Consider the following 25,124-nt stretch of genomic DNA (forward strand, 5'->3'; position numbering starts at 1 on the left):
TATCGTTTATTCATACGTTGCCAGGAGGAATTAAAGAGGATCTGTGCACTGCATGGTACAAGAGGAGGAGATTTAGAAATATTTCATGGCGATTATAATTATTTACTAAAGCAGCTTAGAGGTCTCCTTTAACAATATACAGATGTAGTGAAAAAGAGATCAGAGTGGGTTTTCGGTAACTTACCAACCACACCAAATACATTCCTTATGTCCGGAACATATATGGCCAGAAGTACAATAACTATATTAAGGGACAAAGTCACTATTGTGTGACGGAGGCAGGAGAATCGATGGTTGGAGAAGAACATCATCATCAAAGCCTTTCTTGCCTAAAAAAATTAAAATAAAAAGGCAATTAATAATTCTTCAAAAAGGTTTTCCAATACAAATAAAAGAACTGCGTTACGTACAGGAAAATGAATGAGTGGCACGGTCAGCAGCACGGAAAGCAGGATGAAGAGCCGGACGGTTATAATCAGGAGATCACTTGGCAGGAATCTGCTGTAACTTTGTAATAGTTCAGACTCCACTTTGTCTGCAATTACATAAGCGCACATCATATTAGGTAGTCGCTGGCACTGCTTTGGCCTCTTCCACATGTCCATTGTTGGTCCGTGTGTCGGTTTTCTATATCTATATTCCACATGCACGGCTAGGCGGATTTCCGGAGCATCTGCTTCAAAGGGTCAGTAAAAAACACAGACAGAACACAAATGCCATCCGTGTTGTGCCTGTGGTTTTCACGGAGCCATAGACTTCAATGGACGTGTTTGGTCCGCATCACAGACCAAAGTAGTGCATGTCTCCATTGTTTTCCGGGGGAGTTTGAATAAGCAAATTAAAATAAATGGATACATGCTCTATCCAAGGACAAAACGGACAGCACACGTCCGCGATTTACTTAGGTGTAGGATCACCAGTGCACAGCTCTACTACTAGACAATCAAGGACTGCTTAGCTTCGGTTGTACTTGGCAGCTTAGACATCACAAGGATTGGATGGAAATAAAGATTCAATCAAGTCAATATTTCTGAGAATGGTGGCAATCTAAGGCTCCTTTCACACCTGCGTTCAGGTGTCCGCTCGTGAGCTCCGTTTGAAGGGGCTCACGAGCGGCCCTGAACGCAGCCGTCTGGCCCTAATGCATTCTCAGTGGAGGCGGATCCACTGAGAATGCATCCGTCTGCCAGCGCTCAGCCTCCGCTCCGCTCAGTGAGCGGACACCTGAACGCTGCAAGCAGCATTCGGGTGTCTGCCTGGCCGCTTGAAGATGACACCATATGGCTCAATCTTCAAGCGGATCCGTCCCCCATTGACTTTCAATGTAAAGTCTGAACGGATCCGCTCAGGCTACTTTCACACTTAGAAAATGTTTCTAAGTTATAATGCAGACGGATCCGTTCTGAACGGAGCCACCGTCTGCATTAATATGAGCGGATCCGTTCAGAACGGATCCGATCGAACGTTAGTGTGAAAGTAGCCTTAGTGACCTAAAAGAATTGCACACCTTCACGTTTTCACGCTGCCCTCGCCGCTGCGGAGGGTTGGAGATGTGGAGGAGGAAAGCAATCAACCCAAGCAAATTCACTGATTTTATCCCAGCTTCCTGGTGTAAATTATAATTAGGGGTTGGAGTAGATTTCGGTTTAGGAGGATGCAACTAATATCCGACGAGGTCTGCGCCTTGTCATAATTTAAGCACATGCTCCGGCAGTGCAGTGGATATCAAAGGCTGGCATAAAATGCGTCAGAACTAACAGAATAAAGTGATCACTTTCTAGAGCAACTGGGGTACAGCACAGGGTTTAGCCACCGATAAGTGTGTGTGTGTGTGTGGGTGCTCGCCCTTTTCAGGCGGTTACTCCACTTCTAGGCATTGTAGGGGATGATTTCCCTAGTCCATGACTTACAGGCTACTCAGTCGTCCTGTAAGGAAAATCTCACATGAACATATTCAGTCCGGGAAACAGGCTCCATGTGAGAGCAGTATATCCCGGGCTGAACACTGCTGTGGGTTCCTGCCAGACCTCAGATCTACTGAACTGTACTCACATAATGATGTAAGATTTCTGTTTAAAGAGAACCTGTCATGTGGATATTTGATTATAATCTAACTAATTATATACAATCATTAACTACTAAAAAGTACCTTAGATGTATTCACTTACTGGTGTGACAGATGGTTACCTCATAATATACACACAAAGATACTGCATGCTAATGAGCTGATTTGAGTCCAGCGTGATGTCATTGAGTCCAGCGTTTATTTAATTAACAGCTATAGCCACTCCCCTGCCCACCTGCTGTTGATTCATATGGAAAAAAAAAAACTGTCATTCAGCAGCAGGTGGGCGGGGAGAGTCAGGAGCTCATGAATATTCAGGACTCTTCATTATCAGCTGGAGCTTTTCAATACAAGATGTTGGCAGACTGACTGGGTCAATTAAAGAAAGTGACCCAGCATTTTGCTAAGAGAATCAATCACTTATTTATGTTGCCCTTAGTTAGGACACCATAAAACTGGTGACAGGTTCCCTTTAAGTGCACGGACTGCCAGAGGATGCACCTATTTTATCACATTATAAGTTAGGAGCATCCTCCAGCAGCACAGAGCAAAAAGCACTGGTCTTGATAAATCTCTCCTGTGTGTGGGGACCTTTACAATCCTCTAGTATAAAATCAATACTGTGTTTTAGCTTGTAAAAAACATGGCCATATTTGCTTGCTGATTTGCGTTTTATATTAAAACCAAATTTAAAAAAAAGGTGAACGTGAAATTAATAAAAATAAATAAAATAAAAATACACTAATACAATCTTAGGATAATTGTAGATAATTGATACTTTGTCGCTAAACAGAGGTGCCAAAGTTCAATAGAATAACAGACAGAAAATGAGGAAATCTTGACTATGCCAGCAAACATTGCAGTGAGTACCTACCATAAAAAGTAAGGTAACCAAACAGTGCGGAAATAAAATAGATAAGAAAGCTTAGAGATATTCCAAGGTTAGTGACATTCTGCATCCGGCTCTTGGAGGGGCTGGTAAAAAAAGGACAAAAAAGAAATGTATTTGAAAGGAAAAGGCCTCATCCATTCTGCTGAGCTTCGAATACAAGGATATCATCTAACACAATGCATTACATAGATATACACTTGGTCGGGCTGGAAAATGGCACACAGCCGTGACCTATCACATTCATGCTGTACGTGCTTTCCTTCCCAGCTCCACATAAGAAAATCACAATAATTTGTCCAATTATCCATATCAAAGCAATATAGTGTTCATCCTCTCTTCCGACATCTGTTTTAGTATAAGCTTTTATTCCCCATAAAATAGAAATTTTCTTAGAACTCTGCTGTCCCTCCTTTATTCCACATGGCAATGTATAAATAAATTGACAATTGAGCACTACCATTCCCCTTGCCAATAGAGCGTATCCTAATATGGCCACTGTCAGCACTGGTTGGACAGTATCAGAATATGTAGAGCAGGGATCGGCAACCTTCAGCACTCCAGCTGCTATGAAACTACAACTCCCAGCATGCACACTTACTTAGCTGTTCATGAAACTTCCATAGAAGTGAAAGAAGGATTCTGGGTACACCCCATCAATGACTGAATGCTAACATTTAGCTGTCGATGTAATTTAAAATTTCCAGGAGGAAGAACAATTTTTGTTCTCAAAAACATCGACTTAGGATAAATTAAGAGGCAATTTATAGAATGATATCAAGGAGTCCAGTCGCCTAGTAAACTAGCAGTAGATCACTGACTTACTCACCTCTTAAGCTCACAGTAAATGGGCAAAACAGATGTATGGCAGAGAAATGAGAAAGCCATGGTGGGTAGTGCAAATGAGCTCTGAAACGCAAGACAAGAATAAAGAATGCTGCCAATAAAAAGAATAATGAATCGCATGAATAAAATTACAGTGAGACTGTCTTCAGTACACTAAGGAAACGGCTATTTGATTAAATGAATGTAGTCCATTTAGGTACCCAAAGACTGGTCTTTTGTGGTCCATAACCCAGCGCCTCCCACCACAGTGCACAGGAGGACAGCCAAGGACTGGATTTCTACTGAGCCTATTAGTATAACATAAGAGTTGTAATACAAGCTAATAATGGAAGTGGCTGAAACTGAACATGGACGACGCTGAGCTGCTCTTGGGGGGAAGGCTGTACAGTGGCCCTCAAGTTACAATATTAATTGGTTCCAGGACTACCGTTGTATGTTGAAACCATTGTACCTTGAGCAATTTGTTCCAAAGCCCCAAAATGTCATCCAAGATCAGAGAAAAGGAAGATTTAAGAAAAATAAGCAGATAACTAAGACATATAAAACAAGTCCTCACATATAACAGTCAGGAATAGCTCCTAACTAGTAACTAATCCAGATATTTTACCAGAGAAGTGACCTTGATTGGTTGGATCTGAGGCATTGTATTTGGAGTCTAGTTTGAACTGATGATGGGTTAGAAAAGACCATTGTATGCTGAAAATATTGTGTCCTGAGGGAGCACCGTATATACATTCTACCTGTACGGAGTCACAGGGTTTGGCCAGTTTATGGGGAACTTGACCAGACCTGTCCAGCAGCAGCAGCCTCCATAGAACAACACTGCGCAGGGCTTGGTTAACTGGTGCATGCGCAGTGCCTCCACAATAGAGGTTGCTAATGGTCAGGTCTAGTCACATTCCCCTCCATCAGCAGCCATATTGGGGGAAGAATCAATTATGTTTACACAGGAGCCGGATGTCAGCAAAAAGGGGCTGGTGCTGCAATGGAAATGTTCTTACAGCCTTTTAGTCAGTTGACATTTCTAAAAGTTACCATAAACTAGTCAACCCCTTTAAAAAGGCACCCGTCATGTTGAACATCGCATCTGAGCAGAAAGCAGGTTATAGACCAGAATGAGCTGAGCAGATTGATATATAGTTTAATAGGAAAAGATTCAGTAACAATTGTAATTTTTCCATTTATATTGCTGCTCATTCTGCGCTTTGGAATCCAGAGGCGGTCCTATCAGTAATTGACAGCCTTCCCTCTATGACTGTGTATACAGAGAGAGCTGCAGTCCTATCAGTGATTGACAGCCTTCCCTCTATGACTGTGTATACAGAGAGAGCTGCAGTCCTATCAGTGGTCGGCAGTCTTACCTCTATGCCTGTGTATACAGAGAGAGCTGCAGTCCTATCAGTGATTGACAGCCTTCCCTCTATGCCTGTGTATACAGAGAGAGCTGCAGTCCTATCAGTGGTCGGCAGTCTTACCTCTATGCCTGTGTATACAGAGAGAGCTGCAGTCCTATCAGTGATTGACAGCCTTCCCTCTATGACTGTGTATACAGAGAGAGCTGCAGTCCTATCAGTGGTCGGCAGTCTTCCCTCTATGCCTGTGTATACAGAGATAGCTGCAGTCCGATCAGTGACTGTCAGTCTTCCCTCTATGCCTGTGTATACAGAGAGAGCTGCAGTCCTATCAGTGATCGGCAGTCTTCCCTCTATGCCTGTGTATACAGAGATAGCTGCAGTCCTATCAGTGATTGACAGCCTTCCCTCTATGCCTGTGTATACAGAGAGAGCTGTCAATCACTGATAGGACCGCCTCCTGGACTTCACAGCCCAGAATGAGCAGGAATTTAAACTGATAAATTAGAAGTTATGTAATTTTTTTTTTACCATAACACTATACATCAATCTGCTCAGCTCCTCCTGCTCTATAATATGTATGCCGCCTGCAGATTTTTTTGCATTTTCATGGTGACAGGCTCCCTTTAAAGAGAACCTGTCATGTGGATATTTAATTATAATCTAACTAATTATATACAATCATTAACTACTAAAAAGTACCTTAGATGTATTCACTTACTGGTGTGACAGATGGTTACCTCATAATATACACACAAAGATGCCACATGCTAATGAGCCGATTGGAGTCCAGCGTGATGTCAGTGAGTCCAGCGTATATTTAATTCAGAGCTATAGCCACTCCCCTGCCCACCTGCTGCTGATTCATATGGAAACAAACTGTCACTCAGCAGCAGGTGGGCGGGGAGAGTCAGGAGCTCATGAATATTTATGACTCATCATTATCAGCTGGAGCTTTTCAATACAAGATGTTGACAGATTGACTGGGTCAATTAAAGCAAGTGACCCAGCATTTTGCTAAGAGAATCAGTCACTTATTTATGTTGCCCTTAGTTAGGACACCATAAAACTGGTGACAGGTTCCCTTTAAGCTAGCCCTAGACATAGCTGTCAGAAGAACACTCATTCATCTGACTATCACAAACATGGAGGCTTATTCTCCTCTTTCAGGCCGTGGGCTTACCTCACCAAGGTCGGCTTACACAGTCTGTTGCCTGACCCCACCAGGATCGTCTGGTTTGGTTTTGCCTCCTCTTTAGTGCATGAGCGCAGTGAAGTGGAATATGGATGGAGCAGTGGTCACGTGCGCTGCTGCTCCATTCAATATCTATGGGACTGACTGACAGAGCTATGCTTTGAGTCCCACAGGGCACATGCTCGACCGCCGATCCATTCAAACACATCCTCACAGCTCGGGATCCCCATTCTCTGTGGTGATGCTCAGACATGATCAGCCATTTTTTATCATGATACATTTTCTTCGAGGGCTAACTCCTTTAAGGTCTTCTAGCAAAGCTGATTAACCCAATAATGAGGCATACACAATAGTACTGTGAACTTATACACCTATTCCTTTTATCTGGCAGCAACTGAACACAGACACTGGACCCGTCTCTACCAAACATCAAGAGGACGTGAAGGCATCGCTTCCAGTCCTTTGACAACCTGTTGCCAGAGGATCAGAAGGTTGTAGCGGATGGAGTTATCCAAGAAGTTTTAGCATCAAAAGGTAAGCATGTAACTTCAAGTGGCTATCCTATGAACCTTGTCTGCTAGTCAATCATTTTTTGACTAGATAAGCACTTTAAGAAACCTTATTTTTGGAGAAATAAAAGGGGGTTGTGCAGTGCTGCGATATTGATGACTTATCCTCAGGATAGATCACCAATAGCCGATCGGTGGGGGTCCGATTCCCGGCACTCCCACTGATCAGACGTTTGAAGGGTAAGCGGCGCTTGTGCATCCTCTTCAAAATTACCTGTGCGCTGTCTCCTTTGTAGAGGCGGCGCAGTGTACAACTGCTCGTCCTACCATAGTGTTGCATTTGTCAGCAAGAGTCACAGATATGAGGTTTGTTACTCTGTTAGGGCTAAACAAAACGTTCAAACCATACGAAACCATGTACGAAAAAAAAAAATTAATAGAGTAAACTCCTGAGCTGCAACAAATGGCAACTTTAAGACTATAAAAAGGGAAAATAGGTTGTAAAAATAGCAAGACAAAAGAAAAACAAACCATTTCACACTTGGCCTATCTTGATGTGACACAATCTCTGCAGTTACCATGCACAGGTAGCTGTATCCCAGATAATGACCAAGGGCAGACACTTAACTTTGTTGTGCTTGTAACCCAATACCGCTATAAAAGCCAATGGGTAAATCAAGCTTGACAAGAACAAGCATCCTTGGATTACATTTTTAAATGTCCCCAACATTTTAAATCCCACCCGTCGGTCATCCCTGGTGTAACCCAACTCTCCCATGGGGCCTATTATCCCCTTGAATGGTGCCAGCTTTTGAAGATCAGAAGATCAGAGGGTCTCTGATCCTTCTGACTCCATATCAGTCCATCAATATTGTTATGCCAAGGGCCTCTTAAAATGATCTATTGGAGGGAAATACAGTGATTAAGTTTCTACATTCACCAGAACTCCTACTAGATCACAGTTATACATGAGTAAGCTGCAGACGTACTGTAGGAACAAAACTCTCGAGCGTAAAGGCTCTGCTGCACCCTTATTGTATGATTTTCGGGAGAAAGCATTAGGAAAAATCTGCCGCAAATGGTTCAAAGAAAAAGTGTAGCAGTTGCCTATGGGAGCGAATCAAGTCTTCTAAAGAAATGAAAGTTGTTTTTTTTTTTTCCTGGACCAACATATCGAGGACCTATCCATAGGATAGGTCATCAAAATAAGATGCAGGTAAGGCTACTTTCACACTAGCGTTCGATCGGATCCGTTCATAATAATGCAGACGGAGGCTCCGTTCAGAACGGATCCGTCTGCATTATATTTGCAAAAAAAAGCTAAGTGTGAAATTAGCCTGAGCGGATCCGTCCAGACTTTTACATTGAAACACAGTGGGTGACGGATCCGCTTGAAGATTGAGCCATATTGTGGCATCTTCAAACGGATCCGTCCCCATTGACTTACATTGTAAGTCTGGACGGATCCGCACGCCTCCGCACGGCCAGGCGGACACCCGAACGCTGCAAGCAGCGTTCAGCTGTCCGCCTGTCCGTGCGGAGGCGAGCGGAGCGGAGGCTGAACGCCGCCAGACTGATGCAGTCTGAGCGGATCCGCATCCATTCAGACTGCATCAGGGCTGGACGGAAGCGTTCGGGTCCGCTCGTGAGCCCCTTCAAACGGAGCTCACGAGCGGACAGCCGAACGCTAGTGTGAAACTAGCCTAAGTATGAACCTTCTATTTATGGAGGCAGGCTGCGGGCATTAGATAAAGTCTTTATTCCCGGAGAACCCCCTTTAGGCTACTTTCACACTGGTATTTTGGTTTCTGTTTGTGAGATCCGTTCAGGGATCTCACAAGCGGTCCAAAACTGATCAGTTTTGCTCGTAATGCATTCTGAATGGATAAGGATCCGCCTAGAATGCATCAGTTTGCCTCAGTTCCGTCTCCATTCCGCTTTGATAAAACTGAGCCAAACGGATCCATCCTGGCACACAATGTAAGTCAATGGGGACGGATCAGTTTTCACTGACACAATCTGGCACAATAGAAAATGTATCCGTCCCCCATTGACTTTCAATGGTGTTCAAGATGGATCCGTTTTGGCTATGTTAAAGATAATACAAAGGGATCCGTTCTAAACGGATGCATGCGGTTGCATCATCTGAACGGATGCGTTTGTGCAGATCCACGACGGATCCGCACCAAACGAGAGTGTGAAAGCAGCCTTAAATGTACATTTCCTATCTATACGCATCTCAAATGTACAAACATCACCTATAACTTGGAAACTCACCTCTTTAGAAAATTCAAAAAGTTTTGGTTTACATTCTGAACTGTTCGAAATCTATGAAACAAAAAGACAAAATATTACAATTAGGTCGAGCAGGAATAATTATCGTAATATGTAATTTCTCCAACATAGCACCTCTCCAGAAAGAGATGAATGGTGGCTAGAACAGACGGCATCAGAATAGTTGTCTGCAATGCATTTTCTGGTAGTCTAGAACAAGACTCATTGGAGGAGCACTAAGGGGGATTTATTTAGCTCCTGTACCAGAATAGTCGATCCAAAAAGTCAGAAATAGTTAGTTGCACAAGAAAAACATTAGCATTTTTGTGCCCTTTTATGACATGCTCCCCACTGTTCAAAAATTGTGTGGCAAGGAGCAAATTCAGGTGCACAGACCTGCTAAGATGCGAGGAAGTAGAGCCCAATGGGGACCAGAAAGGGTAACCTAATTGCCACGAGTCCAGATGCTGAATGCCATAGTCAGCAGAGGTGGCTACAGAGTCACATGCAGTTTATGTTCCCGTTTCCAGTGACTCCTGATAACTCTGACAAACAAGTGTCCAGAATTCAATGGAGACAGTCAAGGAATGTTGGTACACCGTACTTCTGTCCTGTTAAAAGAACTCAGTCACAGATCACTTGTGTACTATCAACCCCAACCTCAGACTGTACAGGTTGGCACAGGAAAAAATTGCTGCGTTTAATGGGCTGTTTAAAAGCCAGAGAAGTTCTCTGTTCTGCACTAATGAAGGGCGATCACCCTGAACCAGCTGTCTGAAGACGAATGTCTGGTGTGTTTCTATAATCCTAAATTATGTTACAAGTCCTGTTTTAAAAAGGTTGGACACTAACAATGTGGATAAATAGAACAGTAAAGTAAATAAATGACAAAAAGAAAGCATATAAATCACTAACACAGAAGTGTAGCACGGAAGCACTGAAAAACTATAAGGAAAAAAATAGACCATGTAAAAAACAAATAAAAGCAGCCAAACTAGAGACCGAGAGATTGATTGCCAAAGAGAGTAAAACTAACCATAAAATGTTCTTCAATTATATAAATGTTAAAATGTATAAATCTGAAGGTGTCGGCCCTCTAAAGAGTAATGAGGGGGAAGTCGCAGAGAGCGACGAGGAGAAAGCAAAGCTGTTAGATATTTTTTTTCTCCAATGTATTCACTGAGGAAAATAAACTGTCAGATGACATGCCGAATGTAAAAATAAATTCCCCATTAAAAGTGTCCTGTCTGACCCAGGAAGAAGTACATCAGCGGCTTAAGAAGATTAAAATAGACAAAATCGCCAGGACCGGATGGCATACACCCCCGTATCCTAAGGGAATTAAGTAATGTCATAGCCAGACCCATATTTCTGATATTTGCAGACTCTATATACTGACCGGGAATGTCCCACAGGATTGGCGCATAGCAAATGTGGTGCCAATATTCAAAAAGGATCCAAAAACAGAGCCTGGAAACTATAGGCTGGCAAGTTTAACATCTGTTGTGGGTAAACTGTTTGAAGGTTTTCTGAGAGATGCCATCTTGGAGTACCTCAATGAAAATAAGCAAATAACGCCATATCAGCATGGCTTCATGAGGGATCGGTCATGCCAAACTAATTTAATCAGTTTCTATGAGGAGGTAAGTACTAGAGTTGACAGCGGCGAATCAATAGATGTCGTGTATCTGGACTTCTCCAAAGCATTTGACACTGTACCACATAAAAGGTTAGTATATAAAATGAGAATGCTCGGACTGGGAGAAAACGTCTGTAAGTGGGTAAGTAACTGGCTTAGTAATAGAAAACAGAGGTTGGTTAATAACGGTACACACTCAGATTGGGTCACTGTCACTAGTGGGGTACCTCAGGGGTCAGTATTGGGCCCTATTCTCCAATATATTTATTTATTAATGATCTTGGAGAAGGCTTGCATAGTAAAGTATCAATTTTTGCAGATGACACAAACTGTGTAAAGTAATTAACACTTAAGAGGACAGTATACTACTACAGAGGGATCTGGATAGATTGGAGGCTTGGGCAGATAAGGTTTAACACTGACAAATGTAAAGTTATGCACATGGGAAGGAATAATGCAAGTCACCCGTACATACTAAATGGTAAAACACTCGGTAACACTGACATGGAAAAGGACCTAGGAATTTTAATAAACAGGCAGCTGCTGCCAAGACCAATAAGATAATGGGTTGCATCAAAAGGGGCATAGATGCCCGTGATGAGAACATAGTCCTACCACTTTACAAATCGCTAGTCAGACCACACATGGAGGACTGTGTACAGTTCTGGGCTCCTGTGAAAAAAGCAGACATAGCAGAGCTGGAGAAGGTCCAGAGGAGGGCAACTAAAGTAATAACTGGAATGGGGCAACTACAGTACCCTGGAAGATTATCAAAATTAGGGTTATTCACTTTAGAAAAAAGACGACTTAGGGGAGATCTAATTACTATGTATAAATATATCAGGGGTCAGTACAGAGATCTCTCCCATCAGCTATTTATCCCCAGGACTGTGACGAGGGGACATCCTCTGCGTCTGGAGGAAAGAAGGTTTGTACACAAACATAGAAGAGGATTCTTCACGGTAAAAGCAGTGAGACTATGGAACTCTCTGCCTGAGGAGGTGGTGATGGTGAGTACAATAAAGGAATTCAAGAGGGGCCTGGATGTATTTCTGGAGCGTAATAATATTACAGGCTATAGCTACTAGAGAGGGGTTGTTGATCCAGGAAGTTTTTCTGATTGCCTGAAGTGGGGGAAATTGGCTGCTACCTCAGTTTTTTTTTTTTGCCTTCCTCTGGATCAACTTGCAGGATGACAGGCCGAACTGGATGGACAAATGTCTTTTTTTGGCCTTATGTACTATGTTATAGGATAGCTGCCTTTCAACAGGCGGTGCCAGAGCCTTTCATTTTTCTTCCAGGCAGGGTGCCGAATCTCCTTAAAGAGACCAGTCCTGTATTGACACTTACTGGGAGTACCCCATGGTATGGAGATTTACTGGCAATGCTCCAGGGGAAACTAGTATTAAAGAGGCATCTCCCAAGAAAAACATCTCGCCAGCGCCACCTATTGGAAGTGGCTTCCTATAAGTCAAGATCCGACTTTCCAAAGTGTCTTGGGATTCGACAAAGGAATACAGCCAAGCCTGATATCCATCTGTAGACAGCTGTTTCGGGGTTCTTACCTCTAACTAAGCCGTTTCCAACTCATCACACTCAGCCAGCCAGAATATTACTCTATGCTGATGAGGGCAAGCACCCAAAACAGCGGTCTACGGATGGATATCTGGTTTGGCTATATTCCCTTGTCAAATCCCAAAGCTTGCTGGAAAATCGGATCTTGACTAGTAGGGAGCCACATCTAATTGGTGGCACTGCATACTTCCCAGAGGAGCATTGCATAGCTTATAACACTCCTTATGGTGATGGGGAAAGAGAAGGAGAGCAGCATGGGTAGGACCGCACAGAAATAGTAGATGTAGATGTATTGAATAGTGGCTGCTCACTTTGCGTTGTTGATCTCGGGGCACAACAGCCAGTAGCCCTGGGTGAAGGGTTGCTTCTGCTGCTGCACGCTGTCCTTCCAGTCCAGGGTAGTGGCCAGAACTGTTGCTGAATAGGTCAGTGAGAAAAAAAATGGGAGCTGATGGAAGCGCTGCTAAGGAGGACAGCCCAGAGGAAAATTTGATGCTGGCTTTACTGGTAAAAAAAAAAACTATGCGTTTCAGAATCGTACTGATCCCATCGTCAGGTAAAATTTAGTACGATTCGTCTTGGCTGTGCTCCTTAGCATCCTTTTTTTCTTCTTCTCACTGATCTATTCATATGCCTACTAGGTGCCCTTCATAAGAAGAAATGGTAGAGAGCAGAGCCATGGATCATGAGAAAAGAACAAGTGATGTATTATAGGGGCACTGTGCCGGGCAAATGTTGTATGGGCATTGCAGTAGCAGTAACTACTTTTTGGACAATGTTAAACTATTTTATATTCCATGCTATGCAGAATCACGTTATGGATAATTCTGTGTGGCAGTACAATGGTATAATCTGCGTTTATCCTTAAAGGGGTTCTCCCATGACTAATGTAAAAAATCAGAGATCATATAGTACATGACAACCTCTTTCTAACAAAGCTAGAACCAGCCCTGTACCTCACATGGATCCAGAGATCTCCCCATTCATTGCTCTGCTAGATTTAGCTCAAGGGACGTGTCTTTTCTGCTGAAGCTAAGGGGGCGTGTCCCTGCTCTACCCATCACAGCTCAGGAGGCGTGTCCGTGCTCTCCCTATCACAGCTTAGGGGGCGTGTCCGTGCTCTACCTATCACAGCTCAGGAGGCAGTTGAACGATGAAACTGAGCATGTGCGGCAGGTAAAATTGAGCAGGTAAAAAAAAAAAAAAAAGGAGGAACAAACAGCAGGTGGCGCTATACAGATCCACTCTATTGAATAACTCAGTGGCTATGCAAAATTTTTAATTATATGCAATTAAAGAAGTATTCAGATACAGGTGCTGGTGCAGGTGGGACAACCCCTTTAATAAAACTACCATTCTGCCTACACTTCTGCTTGGACATTGCAATGTGAAATAGCTGGAGCATGGTGCCACTTGGTAGGATTGATGTTTTGGCGACAATGTGTTGTGGGCACTACAAAGCTGAGAAATTCAGGAGGTCATTGTTAAATCTTGTGTAGGGCTGCAACAATTACTCGACTAAATAGAGTAATTCAACACCAAAAAATCCTCTATGCAAAGTTTTTGCATTGAAGATTCGTTTGTATCACGTGACCACGGAGCGGGAGTGAAGCGCTTGCTATTACTCCCGCTCAGTGGTCTCCCACTGCGCTCTGAATACTCACCTTTCCAGCAGGGGGCCTCTGGACACTCCACAGCACGTCCATGGTCCCGCGCTGCACTGACCTTCTTACATGTGCTGTGTTAGGTCAGGCACAGAGCAGCGCGGAACGATGTAGGAAAGGTAGGTTGGTGCGACTAAGGCCCGGGGGCCCGGAGTGCACAGTGTCATATCAACCAATGACGCTGTGCACTCTGGTTGTCAGGAGGAGCGGGGGGAAGAGTTGCTGGAACAAGGGGGAGAGAGCTGATGGCTCTGGGGTGGAGGAGCTGAAGGCACTGGAGACAGTGGAGCTGATGGCACTGGAGACAGTGGAGCTGATGGCACTGGAGACAGTGGAGCTGATGGCACTGGAGACAGTGGAGCTGATGGCACTGGAGACAGTGGAGCTGATGGCACTGGAGACAGTGGAGCTGATGGCACTGGAGACAGTGGAGCTGATGTACTTGGGCTGATCGCACAAGGGGGGAACGAGGGTGTTGGGGACTGATGGTAGGGGGTCTAATGAGTGTTTATAAAGGAAAATAGTCTTAATTCATTTTTTCTTATTAGATTACTTGATTAATCGTAAAAAAATAATCAACAGAATACTCGATTTCTAAAATAATCGTTTACTGCAGCCCTAATCTGGTGTTCCCTAGAGAACAAGATATAGAATTTTACAATCAGGGTTGGGTTTGGAGGAGTAGGGTTTACATCCGATTGGCGGCGGAACATGCTTCTATGCTTCCTTGGCTGAAGTTCCCGATTGCAGCTAGTTGTCCCTGTGGCTCCTAAAAGGCAGTTAGCCTTGTTCTGCAGTATATACCGTCAAAGTGGGTCAACGGCAGCTGAGCGGTCAATGTTTCTGATGGATTAGGTTAACCATGGTTCTGTCCCCTTCAGTTCCAACCTATTTCAATATCTCTATCTGCCAATCTACAGGCGCAATCTTACCTCCGTGTATGCCAAAGTATGATTCACAGGAAGAGGGCACGGAATGTACCATTTTTTTATCACAACCTGAAAACCAAACAGACAGGTATTAGGATCTGGAAAGCGTGGTTAGAAATAAAGAGACCACAATCAAGGAGTCATAACCTGCTCAAATATATCAGAGGTAATGCATGTGAACACATGGAAATGTCACGCATACGTTTATCTGATCAGATGCAGCAGTACTAAAAAGTGAGCAACTTTGCATGCAAACAGGCAATACTGCTTGCAGTGGCTCATCTGATCAGATATACCCAATCTTGCAGCCATTAACGTTCAATACAGAAGCATACATTTTCAGTGCAGACAAGAAACCTATTACACTTGTTGGGTCATGTACCGCCATGCCCCTGCTGTCAGTGCTTAGAAAGTTTCCTGCTGTTATTTTGTATATGCACTAGATCAGTGTTTCCCAACCAGTGTGCCTCCAGCTGTTGCAAAACTACAACTCCCAGCATGCCCGCACAGCCAAAGGCTGTCCAGGCATGCTGGGAGTTGTAGTTTTGCAACAGCTGGAGGCACACTGGTTGGAAAACACTGCACTAGATCACCTTGAAATGACTAATTCACCTGCCTCTTCAGTCAATTTATAATTGGAAGGATGCCATATCAGTATCCCCCCGGGCTGCTCAAGGCCACATGACAAGTTATTGAGACAGTGACATTTTGCGGAGGTGTACCCAGCACTGGTGTTGGCTTTTGTTTCAATAAAAATTGTTTGAGATGAGGAAATCACCATTGCTGCTTCTACTTAAAGAGGACCTTTCACTACAATAAAAAAATCTAAACTAAGCATACAGACATGTAGAGCGGCGCCCAGGGATCTCCCTGCACTTACTATTATCCCTGGGCGCCACTCCGTTCTCCCGGTATAGGCTCTGGTATCTTCATATTTTCAGCTCAACTGGGTGGAGCCTGCCGCGGTCTCCTTCTCCCAGGCTGGAGCGCTGGCCAATCGCAGCGCTCAGCTCATAGCCTGAGAGGTTTTTTTTCTCTCAGGCTATGAGCTGAGCGCTGCGATTGGCCAGCGCTCCAGCCTCGGAGAAGGAGACGCCGGCAGGCTCCACCCAGTTGAGCCGAAAATCTGAAGATACCGGAGCGGCGCCCAGAGATAATAGTAAGTGCAGGGAGATCCCTGAGCGCCGCTCTCCATGTCTGTATGCTTAGTTTAGATTTTTTTATTGTAGTGAAAGGTCCTCTTTAAATGCCCAACATTCATGATATAAAATTGCCCCAAAGGTGTACATGGCCTTTAAATCACATTTTTATGTTTTTAAATATTTTTTTGTAATCTTAAATCTGATCTCTTCTTTCCCTGTACAATGACCTCTGCACAGGTCACACAGCATGCCTAGAAGACTCTCCCATAGAAGTCAATGAGGTCCCCTCCTGACCATTGTGTCTATGGCCCATGGGGCTGCCGTAAAGAAATTCTTTAAATGCTTTCTAAATGCTGACAACAGCACAGGCAAGATGGCCGCCCTCAATCATATTTAGGAAATAGAACAAATAAATCTGTAATCAGAAAATAAAAACATATTAGAAAAAAGGATAGGTGTCAAACCTCCAAAAAGGTGCAAAATCTTATGCCACCATGATGTGCCCCAAACAGGGTGCATATCAAGTTATTGAACTCAATTGTGGTGTAATAACAATATAAATCCATATGCATTATGTGGTGAAGGGACGAGGTAGGGGATATTCTGTAAAATATAATACTAAAAAGGAACTCCAACCACTGTAAGAATAGGTATTATGAAACTAATCAGCCCAGAATTTCTGACCTATGGTGGACATTCATGTATGGCTTGTGAAATAACACACAAGCCAACACAAGAATGAATCAAGACACGTGTATGAATCTAAGGAGCCTTGTGGAAAAGAGTACTGAAATGGAAATCATCATGCAGCACCACAAAAATACACAGAGGACACAATTATTCCAATTTAGAACAGCCAGCAATATTCAGAGCCAGTAGAGAAGTACATCCATCCTTCCTTACAGCTGAGGCAGGAGGAACCGTCAAGATGAGTGCTGCAACCATCAGTGCGAGTCTTGGTGGTCCGGCCCATTTCTCTGGGGTCATGGATATACCAGATTTTTGGCATGTCCATAGAATTTTTTTTAGCGCTCTACAAAACGGTTTACTGATTGATTGCTTGGTAAATAATGAAATCCCAAAAATTTGGCTTTTGTCATGTTCCCCGAGGTGTGGGCTGAACAGCGCAAGCAAAATTTCATCCTGGCAACGATAACACGGTTCCTTCAAGGTCTTGAAAAAGCTCCATCCACACGCTGTACAGATGTAAACAATTCTCTTCTACTCACACAAACACCAGACCTTTTGCTTATACTTCTGGTTAATTATATTACAAAAAGTCTAAAGAAACCCCTGATGTAGAAGAGGGGGGTGTTGAGGTTTTGAAAAATTTTTGAAATTCTAAAATTTCCAGAAGGACAAGCTTCAAGTCATCTTTATTTTCAGCTTGTAAAAAAATATTTTCCTGGAGATGATAGCGGTATAGAAAACTTAGATATTTTTTCTGTGGAAGCTCATCCTATTGAAATATGGGCTCCCAATTTACAAGCCAGGCTGCAAAACACCCTGACACCCCCAGACACCTTCTAGTGATTCAACCAGACACAAAGTGACGTGAACGTCCTAATAATATCCACACTGAGGTTTCACATCCAAGTCAGCCATCTAATCTGTCTGGAAAGCGGACATGGCATGCTACGTCCTACTGAGAACCACCCGGCAGGAAGGGTGGCCCAATCCTCCAGATGTGCAAGTGCATTTTTGTATCGGATATGACCACATAAAAAAATAAAAAAATCACTGTGCAGGAATATCTACATTACACATAATTAAACCCATATTGAAAAGCTGAAAGGATAGCACCATAAATGACCCATTGTGGTTGTATTACGCAGCTGCACATAGTGCTCACTGTATTCCCAGTTACACTATGGTTTATACACAGTAGCAGGCGGTACCCAGTATAAATGTGCTGGGATCTACTCCCTTTTTTTCAGACAGGAGTGTGAGAGGTCATTTAGAAATGGCAGCGGAAAATCATACAAAAATGTAACCCCCCCCCCCCAAAAAAAAAAATTATAAAAAAAAAAAAAGCTATATAAATTGACTGTCCCCTGTGCTTTAAATTACGGTTAACTCAAAACTACTAATCTATGGAATACATGTGAGCAGGGATGACCAACCCTCGAATGTGTAGGGGGCATCCTGACATTCTCCCAAATGCTGATGTCTAGGAAAAGAAGGATTGGGCAGATGGAATACGACATGCCCAGTCCTTAGGTTCTCAGGGGAAATAAGTCACTGCCAAAAGGAGTCTTGGAACATTTTCTTCCCTTTCCTCAGGCACAACACTTGCATGCTTGGCATGTGCATCAGAGGGTTGGGAGGAACAGCTGTCCGCCAAATGAGCACTCAGCTGACCTCTATTAAAAGTGCATAGCCAGTGACCTCCCTATCTAACTATTTGCATAGACACGTAGCTGTGGTTCACCAGATTAAAAAGCGGTTATTCTTTTCTTAGGCCTCATGCACACGACCGTATGTGTTTTGCGGTCCGCCCAAAAAACGGATGACATCCATATGGCATCAGTTTTTTTTTTTGCGGAATCATTATTTTTGCGGATCCATTGTATCCTTGTTCGCCAACTAGAAAAAAATAGGACATGCACTACTTTTTTTGCGTGGGCTGCGGAACGGACATACGGATGCGGATAGCACACAGTGTGCTGTCCGCATTTTTTGCGGACCCATTGAAATAATTGGGTTTGCATCCTATCCGCAAAAAAAAACAAAAAACGGAACTGACACAGAAACAAAATACGTTCGTGTGCATGAGGCCTTAATCTGAGGCTCCATTCCCAGGTTATGCAAATTTTTTATAATATGCAAATTAGGCCTTTGGTGCAATGAGGGCGTTACCATTGTTTGTGTTGCACACAACCTCCGCCCATTTCTGTGGCGAGGCCCTCCCTGGCCGCTTTGTCACTGCCTGGCCCTGTCAATCAAAGAAGTGAGGAAGGGGCTGACCACAGGAAGGAGTGGAGCTTGGGTGCTGGCTCCTTAAATTGCACTAAAGGCCTAATTTGCATATTACGGAAAATATAACTCGGGAACGGAGCCTCCGATCAACAAAAGAAAAACAGCGTTTTAATCAGGTGAACTACAGCTATGTGTCTATGCAAAAGGTTGGATTGGGAGGTCGCTGGCACGCATTCCTTATAGAGGGAGTCAGTCTGCAAGATTCTCTATAAGTAACCTAGCATAATGGTGGGTAGGGCTTTATAAAACATAAAGTATTAAAACGCTACCTTTTATTGTGCAAACCTATTGCTGCATCGGCCCTAAAGTCACTTTTAATCCAATATGCAAATAGACCCCTAAGGACACGGAGGGTGGGCCCTAGCCATCATCTCCAATTTAAAAAATAAATACATAAAAGCCCATTAGGACTTGACTTGTTCAAAACGCTGGTTGGGGTCTACTCCTAGGTGCCCACTGATACCCATCTAACATGCCCGAGTAATGTATATTACTCACTGATCACTTGGTGGAAACACCAGAATTCTGGCATGGAAAAGTCGCAAATGTTGCGTGGTGAAATTTGCGAGTTTTTGGACCTAATGCCACTTTTCAGAAGAGGTATGAAAAGGAAGCATTGCAAGGGCGGCCAGAAGGCCAGACACATGTCTATTCACACCATTCAACCTAGGGCAGCCAGAGGATGCAATAAATTCATGACCACAAATTTGCTGCACCCTCCGGAAGCGCAGACCCGTGCGTAAAACTTTTTTTTATACCCCTACACATCTACCAATGCTCCTTGGGGATGGGTCAATACAGATGATGGATTCTTCAGATCCAAAAATAAGCGTGCATGGACAACTAAGACCAAAGTACATACCTTTAGATGGGATTTACAAAATCTCGTCTTTTTATGTACAGACACAACTGTAATGGGAGAAGCCCGCTGCATCGTCCCCTCGTACAATTTCACACCTCAGATCACAGCATTCAGGCCATCATATGGGTGCTACACAACTCCTTTTAAAAGGTGACACAGTTGGGTACGACCCAAGTCAGAACTTTCCCCCTTCTATTTTTGCAAGGTATGAAATTATATATTTGTCCTCTACGGGTATATTAAAATCTGAAAGACTTCCTAAAACTTGATTTAGGAAATTTTATTTGTGCATATTATTTTTCTCCTCAAACCACAGTGACCTAAAACTCAATCCAAGACGTGTAGGTGATAAAAATACATTAGGAGAAAAGGAAAAAAAAGTTCCATTCAGCACGGACTCATTAAAGAAGTGAAAAGGGAGCAAGTCATTTCGGCCACTTAAGCCCCCCGAAAGAGTTATTTTAAGGACTTACCACAATGGCAAAGTAGACCATAAAGAAAAATGACAAACTACTTGTGTAGCCAAGAAAGCCTGTAAAATAACAGTAAAATAAAAAGCAATTTATATGGAACCTGATCTTAATGCAGAGCTAAGGTTTTACATTTCTGGCATGTTTTATTTTACAGTGCGTGGTATCTGGAGCTTAAAGCTCAAAATAACAGCCTTTCCCAGTGCCTGTCACAGATCATTCATGTCGTTTTTGTAGGGCCGAATTAGGACGAGCTTTACCGCTAATGGAATGCCATAAGTAAAAGCTGCCCTTTAATGTTCTCCTGTAAAGATTTTATTTTTGTATAGCAGACAACATACTACTGCAACCTAAGTAATGGCTTAACAAGCCAGGCCCCCTGACTGAAACAAATTAAAATATCCCATATGAAATAGGGTCTAATGACTTTCTACCGGGGCCCCTTTCCTTTGCTATCCCTTGCCAGCCTATTAAGAGGGGACTGTTTCCCCTCATCCGTAGATTTTTTTTCTTTTTCCTTACCTATTTTGGGGAGCAGCGCCAATGGGAGTACAACGCACACAGCTGTAATTATTAACAGCCATCTACCATCCAGGTACCAGGCCCTGAAACAGATTTATACATTTTACTACTGGATATTAAAACGAGCACAGCCCCTATATGCGTAAAGGGTTGTGTCACTTCAGCAAGTGGCATTGATCATGTAGAGAAAGGTAATACAAGGCACTTACTAATGTATTGTGATTGTCCATATTGCCTCCTTTGCTGGCTGGATTCATTTTTCCATCATATGATACACTGCTCGTTTCCATGGTTATGACCACCCTGCAATCCAGCAGTGGTGGTCGTGCTTGAACACTATAGGAAACAGTGCCGGTCTCTCTGGTGGTCGGGACCCTGAAAGCGCGCACAAGCACGTATGTGCAGCAGCTCCCGTCCCGATCTGCGATACAGCGGTGGTCGTAACTCCTGAAAACGAGCAGCGTAATGGAAAAATGAATCTGTAAGATAATAGGCATGCTGCCCACCGTATTTCCTGAAACTGGCATACATATTTTTTTCCACATGTCGAGATGCTTTGAAAGCCCAATTCACACACATTGCATTATCATTTCTTGTGGAATACGCATCGAAAGTCCGTCACATCAGTTTCCATGTGTGGCGAACAGGAATCGGAGCATTTCCTTTGCTGTCAGGTGTGGTGATGTAAAAACAACATATTTTTGTGATAAAAGCGATTTTTTTATTTTTTTTTATGGGGAAAGTCTTTATAAAATATAATGCTTGCCTACTGGAAGCACTCACCCACTGTGGTCACCGGCCAAGAACCCGGCGATAGCGGCTGGTAACTCAGATTTGATAATGAACAGGTAGGATGACATTGCTGCAATAAATGCAAAAATAAATGGGTGAAGGTCAAACATTTCACATACACTTGAGTTTATAGAGACATTAGGGATCATGAATAGTAACTTCTATTGGTGTAAAATTAGAGCAAACCATGGTGCACACAGAGTCTGGACACAATAGTTCTTCCCTTTTCTCAAATATGACATAAAATGTATAAAAGGTGAATTTCCACACCAAGATATTTTCAGGTTATTTCAGTTTGCAGTTTTTGATGCAGTTTGAGGCCAGCTTAATTTAGGTTCAACATCTGCAGTATTTTATCCGTCCGTATACCAGTATCCATGTGGAAACCTGATGGACACCTGGTGGTGTCTAGAATATGCTGGATCTGGCTATTCCAGTATTCTGTTCCGATGCCAGAAAAGAATACCGGAATTATGTGAATTTGCAGAAGAAGGAAAAAAAAAAAAAAAAAGTGATGTGTATAGGCCACTGACAAAATAACTGATTCAAAATATGCCAATTTTATTACACACTCGGTATTAGGTTAAAAACAATTAAAAAAGGACACAGTGTAAGCATAAATCTGGTGTGGTGCCACATAAAGTACCAAACACTACTCCCTCTCCGCCCTAGGATAATATGCACGCTGGCTGGTATACAATAGTAAGCAATGAATAATTGTGAGCTACTGATCACATGAATCGGGGTCCTAACTCCCTGCAGTAAAGCAGTAAGGGTCCATTAACACGTCCATATGCGTTTTGCGGATCTGCAAAACACAGACACCGGCAATGTGCGTTCCGCATTTTGCGGACCGCACATCGCCGGCACTCTCATAGAAAGTGCCTTTACTAGTCTGGAATTGCGGATGAGAATAGGACATGTTCTATTTTATTGCGTAACGGAAGTGGGGATCTGGAAGTGCGGATGCGGACAGCACATTCCGGCCCCATTAAAAATGTATGGGTCCGCACCTGTTCCGCAAAATTGCGGAACGGATGCGGACCCATTTTGCGGACGTGTGAATGGACCCTAAGGAGAAGTTTGAATGGGTGGCCCTGCTGCTCTAATTAAGATTTATGGGGCTGAGTGTCTTGTAGGTAAACGGGACAAGGGTTCGGGACCCCCATTTTAGTGATCATGGTGCCCCCAGTGATACAAATTGTTTTGCCTATCTGCAGAAAAGTCAGTTGTGGGAAAATCCCTTTAAAGCTTGTTTGAAGATGCTGTGCTTTTGTTAGCGCTGCACTCTCTTCCTAGGCCTAGGTGCAGCTCGATCCCATTTAAGTGAATGGTCCTGGGCTGCAATACCAAGCACAACCACTATACAATGTATGGCACTGTGCTTGCGATGCTGTGAGGAGGCCGCAACCTCGACAAACAGCTGATCAGTGGAGGACAGATCATCAATACTCTCAACAACCTTTAAAGGGTTTTTCTGGGAGAAAGGGTTGGACATGGTACAAGATAGCCCCCTACAGGTAGGTGGTAGCTTGTCTAGTTATTCCTACTTCTGGTTTGGAAAACCCCTTAGAACATGAACCAATCATCTGTTAACCCTAAAGGCCGCAGCCAGCAATTCTAGTTTTTCTGCACTGTCGCTGCATCACATGGAGCTCAATTAAGTCAACCGCCTGTCAGTGTAATGCACAGATGAGCTGGATCCAACATCCAAGTAAATAAGAGATCCGAGCGGGGATGGGTACACCAGCCACTAATATAGCACATAGATAAAAACATACAGTACAACTACCAAGAGTCCTACCTACCATAGAGACATACCACACCACTGTTATAAGACCCAGCATTGAACTGCTTGTCTTGTTCCTGACAGATTTACTGCATTTTCAGGCAGCCACCAATAGATGGCGCTCAGTTCAGATTTACAGCTTTCACTGATAAAAATGGTAACTGTATAAATTCCTACGCACTGAGCTCCCCCTAGTGGTGGCCGCAGGCAGCCAGTGTTATACTGTATAAAGGGAAGCTCTATGTATTTATACTAGCTGTCTGTTGTAAATACATTGAGAAAATAGTTGAGAATGAGCGCCTTATTTATGAAGCACCAACATAGAAGTTGGATAAAGTGAGCCAGAGGGAGGGGCGATTTTATTTTATTAAATAATTTTTAGTTAATAAGCTTTAGTCTCTTCCACTTTCAATTAAAAAAAAATAATAATTAAAAAAAAACTCAACTTGTAAATTTGACAGAAATTCTGTCAAATTCTGTGTTTCCTGGGAGTGATTGAAGCATGCATACTAGGAAGTTTTGCTGCGGGGCGCAATGGGGTGTGTGTACGCCCCTGAGAATACCCCATAGGCTGATCTGCAAGTCATCTAATCTGTGACAACCGCTGTAATGGTGGCCATATAGTATATGCCTTTTTGACTGGACCAAATGACTCACAGAATTAGGGTCCATTCACACGTCCGTATGTGTTTTGCGGATCTGCGAAACATGGACACCGGCAATGTGTGTTCCGCATTTTGCGGACCGCACATCGCCGCCACTCTCATAAAAAATAACTTTTCTTGTCCGCAATTGCGGACAAGAATAGGACATGTTCTATTTTTTTTTTGCGGAACGGAAGCGCAGATCCGCAAAGCACATTCGGGCCCCTGTTCCGAAAAATTGCGGAACCATTTTGCAGACGTGTGAATGGCCTCATGCACACGAACCTATGCGGAAGGTACTCAGTGTGCATTCAGTTTCCGTATGTCCGTATTTCCGTTCCGCAAAAAAAAAAGAATAGGACATGTTCTATTTTTTTGCGGAACTGTTCTATTAGGGGCCAGCTGCTCCGTTCCACAAAATACGGAATGCACATGGATGTCATCCGTATTTTTTGCGGATCAATTTTTTTGCGGACCGCATACGGTCGTGTGCATGAGGCCTTACAGATAAGTTTCTACATCTTCTCTCCGAGCTTCACAAAAGGATCCATTATGCTTTACCCTAATGTAAGAGCATTTTAATTATGTTTTCCTAAAAGTAATATTCATTAGAAGTTGAAGGAAAGGAGAAACCTGAGAATGTTATTTTATGTGAAATGTGACTTATTTGAATGTTAAATTCCTGATAACTACAGGAAGGTCAAGTAAAAGCAGTTGCTGGGTCAATGGAAAAAATGAGATATTCCTGAATAATGGAGAATCTCTCACACTTGGAAATATCCCACTGCCATATGGGGCCTGAGCGCGGCTCAGCAGCTCTGCCAGCGTCCTCATCGCTCTGGTGCGGGGAGCAGATCAGCTAACTAAATAATATAGAGTTACAGGTGATTATGAGCAGGAATAACTGGACTCCCTTCTCTGGGACCTCGCACTCAACTCTTACCCAACTGGAAATACATAAAACAAAACCTAAGGAAGTAATCGTAG

General features: G+C 43.3%; 1 protein-coding gene across 1 annotated transcript in view; it reads right to left on the minus strand.

Annotated features, from left to right (window-relative positions):
- The window catches only part of SLC38A6 (solute carrier family 38 member 6), a 67,852-nt gene that overhangs the window by 9,003 nt on the left and 33,725 nt on the right, over window positions 1-25,124 (minus strand). The window contains exons 6-14 of the mRNA XM_044272823.1: window positions 21,696-21,774; window positions 20,913-20,995; window positions 20,394-20,452; window positions 14,941-15,006; window positions 9,134-9,184; window positions 3,784-3,863; window positions 2,940-3,040; window positions 411-535; window positions 185-329 (exon numbers count right to left, since the gene is read on the minus strand). Of these exons, the coding sequence (XP_044128758.1) occupies window positions 185-329; window positions 411-535; window positions 2,940-3,040; window positions 3,784-3,863; window positions 9,134-9,184; window positions 14,941-15,006; window positions 20,394-20,452; window positions 20,913-20,995; window positions 21,696-21,774 (789 nt within the window). The remainder of the gene's footprint in view (window positions 1-184; window positions 330-410; window positions 536-2,939; window positions 3,041-3,783; window positions 3,864-9,133; window positions 9,185-14,940; window positions 15,007-20,393; window positions 20,453-20,912; window positions 20,996-21,695; window positions 21,775-25,124) is intronic.

This window comes from Bufo gargarizans, chromosome 11 (genome assembly GCF_014858855.1).
Source record: "Bufo gargarizans isolate SCDJY-AF-19 chromosome 11, ASM1485885v1, whole genome shotgun sequence".
Classification (NCBI taxonomy): Eukaryota; Metazoa; Chordata; class Amphibia; order Anura; family Bufonidae; genus Bufo; species Bufo gargarizans.